The sequence below is a fragment of the Octopus sinensis genome, linkage group LG9, assembly GCF_006345805.1.
Source record: "Octopus sinensis linkage group LG9, ASM634580v1, whole genome shotgun sequence".
In the NCBI taxonomy this organism is placed as follows: Eukaryota; Metazoa; Mollusca; class Cephalopoda; order Octopoda; family Octopodidae; genus Octopus; species Octopus sinensis.
In genome coordinates this window covers 28,771,860-28,779,939 of record NC_043005.1, presented here as the reverse complement: position 1 = coordinate 28,779,939, position 8,080 = coordinate 28,771,860, and the positions used below count along the sequence as shown (strand labels likewise).

Genomic DNA, 8,080 nt, shown 5'->3' with positions numbered 1-8,080 from the left:
TTGTGTTAACAACAAACAAGATGAGGACAAATATCCATCAAATGTAAATAATGTTCATGCTGGTTATCCAACCTTCTCTTCTAGTCCCTCCTCTACAACAAGAAATCTGTTTTGACTCCCTTCTCTCATACTTTAACCTCTCATCTCCTTGTATGAAGCTGCTTCCTTACTCACTAAATGGTGGTGTTATGAAAAAGCACCCAGTACACTCTGTGAAGTGGTGGGCATTAGGAAAGGCATCCAGCTATCAAAACCTAAACAGACACTGGAGCATGATGTAGTCCTCAGATCTGTTGGATCTTATCAAACTCATACCACCATGGAACAGGGATGTTAAAAGATGATGATCAGACAGCTTATATCCTTTGTATGTGTCTCATACAGGTTCTAGAAGAGCAGGACATTTGTCCAGAGCCTGGAAAGTCAAGGAGTGTCTAAATTAGAAAGAATTATTATTATTATTATTATTATTATTATTAAGATGGTGAGCCTGCAGAATTGTTATCATGTGGGCAAAATGCTCTGGCATTTCATCCGTCTTTATGTTCTGAGTTCAAATTCTGCTGAGGTCAACTTTACCTTTCATCTTTCTGGGGTCAATGTAATCGACTATTCCCTCCCCACAAATTTCAGACTTTGACCCTCTAGTAGAAAGGATTATTATTATTAGTGAGATGGCAAGCTGGCAGAATTATTAGAGCATAAAAAACAAAAGCATAGCAGCATTTTGTACATCTTTATGTTCTGAGTTCAAATTCTGCTGAGGTTGACTTTGCCTTTCATCCTTTCAGGGTCAATAAAATAAGTACCAGTTATGTACTGGGGTTGATGTAATCAACTAGCCTCTCCTATTAAAAGTTCAAGCCTTGTGCCTTGAGTTGAAGGAATTATTATTATTAAGGTGGCAAGCTGGCTGAATTGTTAGTGCATCACTAAGAAAAAAAAAATGCTTAGCAGCATTTCTTCTGGTTCTGGGTTCAAATCCTATCAGGGTCAGCGTTCTTTTTCACCCTTTGAGTCAATAAAATAAAGTACTAGGGTTGATTTAATTGATTTACCCCATTCCCATTTCAAAACTTCTGACTTTGTATCAAAATTAGAAAGACTAATCATTATTATTTTTGTTTTAGTATTGGCAAGACACTCATCAGATTGCTTGCAAGTTTCTTAAAAAGTCTGTTATAAAAAACATTGTATTGTGTTTTTGAAAAACTGACCATGATCCTGAGGAACTGGTCAGTTCATTTTTGTTGTTTGGGGCAGAATTTGTTTTTCCCCTGGAGCTTTATCATTTGAAGAAAGACATATGTGTGTTAAATTGCAATATTGACTATCACTTTGTAATTGATTTTAGTTTAACCCTTTTGGTTCCAACCTTTCTAAGACCATTTTTAGTTCTATTGTACAAATTTCTGTTTTAATGTAAACTAAATTAAAAATCTTCCACTAACATTTCATGCTAAATTCATGTTCTAAACACCAACTTAATAATGATAAAATTATATAATTATATTCTTCATAATTTTCAAAATTGATTAAAACAAAAGGCAGGGTATTCCAACAGATAGATGGTAGCAAAAGGGTTAATTACACATAAACTGAAATTAAATATATTTTCAGACAAATAAAATTAAAGATTTTTATTATTTACAGAGAAAAAAGAAAATTAGTAATACCACCACATTTAGCTTATGGCAAGTCTGGCCGACCTCCAGTTATACCACGTGAGTTTCAGCTTACATATATAAAATATATTCTTGGTTTCACCAACAATTTTCCTCTTTTTTTCTTGTTAGCATATGTTTATCAAGTCTGCTGTATAATGTATCTCCACTTTGGTGTGTTTCCATGGAGTAGGAAAGAATCCTTTAGAGAAAAAAGGTAGCAAAAAGGTGGCAAAGGTAGGAGCTAGCCTTGGAGTTCACTGTTCTATATTTAAGAGATGAGGAATTATGTACATTATTTACATTTAACGGATATAAAAATGCCAACAGCATAATTATGTATATTATTTACATTTGACGGATATTTGCCCACATCTTATTTGTTGTTAACACAATGTTTCGGTTGATATACCCTCCAGCCTTCATCGGGTGTCATGGGGAAATTTCGAACCTGGGTTCTCATCCCTAAGGTAATTTTCGATGTTGTTGTTATTATTATTATTATTCAGGTCACTGCCTGGAATTGAACTTGGAATCTTGGGGTTAGTTCAATTCCAGGCAGTGACCTGAATAATAATAATAATAATAATAATAATAATAATAATGAAAAATACCTTAGGAATGAGAACCCAGGTTCGAAATTTCTCCAAGACACCTGATGAAGGCTGGAGGGTATATGAGCTGAAATGTGTTAACAACAAACAAGATGAGGACAAATATCTGTCAAATGTAAATAATTGGAGTTCACTGTTTGAATGTAATCAGATATCATTGGGTCTAAACTAGTCCCTTTGTTGGATTGGAGTGATTTTATACTTTGGTGGAAAATAAAAATTTGGGAAAGGTTTTGTTGGTAGGAATAATGTGAATATGGCATCAAAATGAACAACAGATGTAGTGGCTTTATGTAGTTGCTACTACTTAGTTATTTTGGCTGAGGAGTGGTAGGAGGGAGGATTGTGAAAAATAGTGAAGACCTTTGTAGGGGCTCAGAAGCTAAGCTGCTATATGGGAGGTAAGAGACAACTTGATGTATGTTATATGACACAAAGACAGTTACTTATGTGTGTGTGTATACATGCATAAATATATGGTTCATATCCTGGATTAGCCTGATACAATGTAACCTGAGGCACAGGCATGACTAATGGCTATGAAGTTTGCTCCCCAACCAATAGTTTTTGGGTTCAGTCCTGTGGCATGGCATCTTGGCTGACCAAAGCTTTATGGTTGGATTTAGTAGATGGAAACTGAAAGAAACCCATCATATATATATTATCAACAACATTTAATGGCCATTTTCTATGCTCTCGTATGTTGGATGGCTTGACAAGAACTGGCAAGACCAGGGTCTGCACCAAGCTCCATTTTCTGTGTTGGTATGGTTTCTATGGCTGGATGCCCTTCCTAATGCCAACCCCTCCAGAGTGTACTGGGTGCTTTTTATGTGGAACAAGCACCCACACCAATATTTTTTATGTGGCACCTTGGTTTTAGGATCTCAGTTCTGCTGTGGTGGCCAGGTCAGGTGTATGTGTGTATTTCCTAGTCTTGACATTGTATAACTGTTGTAAATAAATAAATATTCATTTCCAATTTTCTGTGAAAACATGTCTGGCTATGGAAAAATATTATCTTGTCTGGGAATGGGTTGATGACAGAAAGGGCATCCAGTTATAGAATATCTGCCTCAGTAAACTCTGTCCAACCTGTGCTAACATGAAAAAGTGGACATTAAAACAGTGGTAACAATGTATAGCAATAAATTTAGTGGGCAGGTAAGGGTCCATTAAGCTTAGTCGTCCAAGCCATAACAGAGGAGTTGAAAACTGGTTGTCTATGGAAATTCCTGTAAATTACTTTCTTATAGCAGAATCTGTGGGAGATTTGGAGAAGAAATTCCAAACATTGAAACAACATGGAATCATTCAACCACAGTAGTGGTTGAATATATTCTTAAGTCTACCATTTCGTCAATCGCAGCAGTTTCCAAGCTTCACCACTAATTCAGTTCTCAACAAAATTGCAAACTGTTAACAGTTTTAAAGAGGACACCTCCTTAGCTATACTTTAGCATAAATAGTTTGAGATTTGGTTCAGTAGAAAAAAAGTTATTTCAAAATATCTGTTACCTCAAGGGGTGCAGTAAGGCACCTATTCACCTTCAATGAACATAAACTTTTTAATTTTAAAATAAAAGTATACTTTTCTTAGGCTTAGATAATAGAAAAATGTATGAGGAATTCAGAGTTGTTAGTCGCATTGAACAAAAATTAGTAGAAGAAAAGTTATGGCGTGAAATACCACGAAATTTTGTGTAAGAGAGTAAGGAAGTAACGCTTTAGCTATAAGAATAAAGAATATATTGCTAAAATGAATGTTTACATTCTAAGGCGGCAAGCTGGCAGAAACGTTAGTGTGCTGGGCGAAATGCTTAACGTGTTTTGCCTGTGTTTGTGTGTTTTGAGTTCAAATTCCGCCAAGGTCGACTTTGCTTGTTATCCATTTTGGATCTATTCAATTTGACGTACAGATTAATTAATTTTTTAAAAACTAAACACTGGTAGAATGTGTCACATACAACAGGGTTTACTCTTAATGTTTTTGACAAAATTTTGTATTTTAGAAGTTATTTCATCACAAGTTACAGAATGACTATGGACAAATTTGTGTTTGATAAGTGCCAATGCATGAAACTCTTGGTTTTTGACTTACTCTCTAAATTCTGCCAATGATATATTTGCATATTATACATATATGTGTAAAAAAATCTCATAATGCAATCAAACCAATGAAAGAGCTTCTACCTGGTTGCTTGACACGCTAAAAATAGCAACCAATGTATCCCCTTACCCAGTATTTTATAAGGTAAAATTCTAAATTGTTAATTGACACATCATTAATTATCTTATAACAGCAATGCCTAGAAAAATCATGGATTACATGGAAAAACACGAGCATGAAAAGTAATATTCTTAAGATTATAAACCTGGAAAAGTACAGGACAAGTTATTACACTTGTAAAAGTATAGGACAAACTATTACTTCAAGTAAAGAATAAGAAACTTTTTACTTAAAATATTGCAGCTAAAATTAAAATTTGAATATTAAATATTTTATTATAGTTTACAAATAACACTATACTATTTAAGTAGAATTTGGCTAATTTACTACCTTAGATACAGAAAAAAGTGACTAAATAGACAAACTTACAAATTAGTTGAACAGTTTTGTACAATAAATTTAAAAGATGGGAACTGTAAAGAGTGATAAATTGGAAGAACTGGCATTCTTTGCTGCAATATTTTAAGTAAAAATTTTCTTATTCTTTACTTTACCTGAAGTAATAGTTTGTCCTATACTTTTACAGGTGTAATAACTTGTCCTGTACTTTTCCAGGTTTATAGTCTTAAGAATATTACTTTTCATGCTCACATTTTTTCATGTAATTGAAAAATCTTTAATTTAAATTTAACTGAGACTGAAGTTATGGTAAGTAGAAAAAAAAAGACGACTGTAGTGCCAACATAGAAATGGCTGTGCTCAGTATGTAGAGAGAGAGTAAGTAGAAATTCTGTACAGTGTGCTCAATATAAACGATGGATGTGCAAGAGATGTATTGGTGTCAGAGATGGGCTAACAACAAAGGCAGCCTTCATATGTGCAGGAGGATTAAGCAAGGAATGTGTCCTGAAACTGGATTCTTTCAATTGCTCAGAAGGATCCCTACAAGTAGTCAATAGTTTTTGTTACTTTGGTGACTTAATTGTGTAATGTTAGTGTGTGTGAATGACCTAAGAGATAAAATGATATAAAAGGAAGACAGAAGACTGTGTTAATAGGGGCATGTGATGTGTATGGCTGAGTGATCAAAGTAGATGGCATGTTTGGAAGCCATGGGATAAAGAGATGGAAGACTATTCTCAAGATGCTGAATCTCACAAGAAAGACAAGTGGTTCCATGACAACTGATAACATGTTCTGGAGAAAAACCCTGCTCTTTTTGGCAAGTATAGTTGACAGTATGCTAATGATGGGAGGTTGATGGTTTGGGATACTCTTGTTGGAATTCATCCACTGCCTTTCCTTCATTGTTCTCTCTTCTCAGCCTCCTTACTGTCATCCTCTACTCTCACCCCACCCCCATGGTACCCTTCACATTCCATCCTCTTTTTATCCCACTCCTCTCACCCTCTACTCCTCCATCATCTCTATAGATGTCTTCCAGTCTTTCTTTCCCTCATTGCTCCCTCCCATTTTTTCTTTTATTGCCCTCTCCCCACAGCCTCCCTAACTGGGGTACCTTCCCTACATCTATATTCTACTCTTTCCTTACATCTATGGTATCCCCCACTAGTTTTCTCTCCATGTTCGTTCCCCACGGCTCCTTCACCATCTCAGTACCCACTCACCCCTCCATCTTTGTCCCCGTCCCATAACCTCCACACACCTCTTTCCTCCAATGACTCTATCCTGATCCTGATCATCTGCCTCTTTCATGTTCCTTTTTCCTCACACCTTCTATCCATCCACAAAAGAACTGTAGCCATGACCATCTTATCTTTTTATATAACAGAGACTACATTGCCTCTTATGTCCTTCCTTTTTTGTAAGGTGATAAGGTATAATATGGGGAGATTTAGCTGCTATTTCTAGTAAATCAAGCATACTTGTAGAGGTTCCTGTGTTTTGAGTACACAAAACAGACTCTGGAACCTGGTGTGGTCCCTGGCCTTGCCAGCTCCTGTCAATCCGTCCAACCCATGCCAGCATGGCAAACAGGTTTTCTTCACTATTTATGTTTGTGATTTTTAGACAGAATAGTTGCTGCTACTGTTTAGCTCTAGGTTAGTTTTGATTAAGAAAAGCAATGACACTCCAGCCATGACCAAGCTATCATATTTTCAGACTGTATGCAAGACTACTAACTGGAAAACACGTTGAGTAAATGTAAAGTATGAAGGAAATTTGACTGCTCTTTCTAGCAGGTTTTGTGCCACATTGAATGACCACTCTAGGGGCAGATATGGCCATGTGGTTTAGAAGGTGACTATGCAACTACCTGATTTCAAGTTCAGTCCTACTGCATAGCACCATGGGAAAATGTCTTCTATAGTTCCAGGCTGACCAATGCTTTTTGAGTGGATTTAATAGAATGAAATTGTGTGTGTGGTATACTCAATAAGTAGTGTTGGTTTGTTTACATCCCTTTAACTTAGCACTTCAGAGAACAAGTATTCTTAAGGTAAGCGCTGTGGTTGATTTGTTCAACTAAACCATTCAAAGCACTACTCCAGCATGGTCGCAGTTCAATGACTGAAACATGTAAAAGATATATGTATATGGGCAGTAGTGAACTGGGCAAGTTGCCAGCTTACTCAATGGCAAGTGGGCCCCTGCACCATTAGAATCCATATATGGGGGCCCATTCCCTCAAGTTTGAGAATTTTTCATTCACTCCTGGAAGAATGCATTAATTAATTCAGCCTGGCTGTATTTGTAGACAGTTGAAAAGAATAATTTTAACAAAAGCAAAAAAAAACTAAACAACATTTTAGTTGCAGGTGGGCCTCCTTGGTCTCCTGGCAACCAATATTTTTAGACTTATTCCGCCACTGTATATGGGAGTATTGGGGTAAGTGGGGGCTTTATTCCAATAGTAGGAGTTATGGAGAGGAAGCCTTTTAAGAATCTGATAATAACCACATAAGGAACGCTGGAACTTTTATTTCTACAGATTTATGTATTGACTGCCTTTACATTTTAAATCTGGTTTTGAAACTTTTTTTTTTCCTCAGTCACTAAATTTTATTTGACTTGATTAACCAAGAATTTATTTTTATCTTCCAATTCCAGCGGATGCCACTCTGAGCTTTGAAACTTTGTTAGTAAAAGTGATCAAATCTAAACCAAAGACCCCAGAAGTTGAGAAACGTTTCTTTCAACTGCTGCAGTTTTTTACCATTCCCGCACTAGTAGTGTATGTTGGTTACACTCTCTACAAGAAATACCAATCAGAGACGGAGAAAATCAAAGAAAAGAAAGACAGGAAGAAGAAACGATAAGGCTGGCAAAAACACCCCACTTTTTAATCAAGATTTCTGCCCCCCTCCTCCACTCCTACTTCGTTTTATCTTAATGCTTTGTCAAATCCGCGTTGACATCATTTCATCCCAAGGAATTAATTGCCTACTCAATGAAAACAGAGAAAAGACTCAAAGTTTTGAAAAATACTAACATTTCACAGTATTTTACTTGTTAGAACCTGTGTATAAACTATAAAGTAAAATTAAAAACAACCCCCTCCCCTCTATTAAAAAGACAGGGAAAACTTTTTTTATAATATAAAGAGAAAAATGTTTCTCTTTTGATGTCTGTGATATGACATCATTGTATAATATCTGATAATCCACACA

The 8,080-nt window shown here is 35.9% G+C and overlaps 1 protein-coding gene across 1 annotated transcript in view; it reads left to right on the top strand.

The window, feature by feature from the left end:
* Window positions 1-7,964, top strand: part of LOC115215898 (FK506-binding protein 2) — a 43,280-nt gene extending 35,316 nt beyond the window's left edge. Inside the window, exons 5-6 of the mRNA XM_029785251.2 lie at window positions 1,654-1,724; window positions 7,521-7,964. Coding sequence (XP_029641111.1) covers window positions 1,654-1,724; window positions 7,521-7,729 — 280 coding nt within the window. The 3' untranslated portion in view covers window positions 7,730-7,964. The remainder of the gene's footprint in view (window positions 1-1,653; window positions 1,725-7,520) is intronic.
* Window positions 7,965-8,080: the final 116 nt, after the last annotated feature.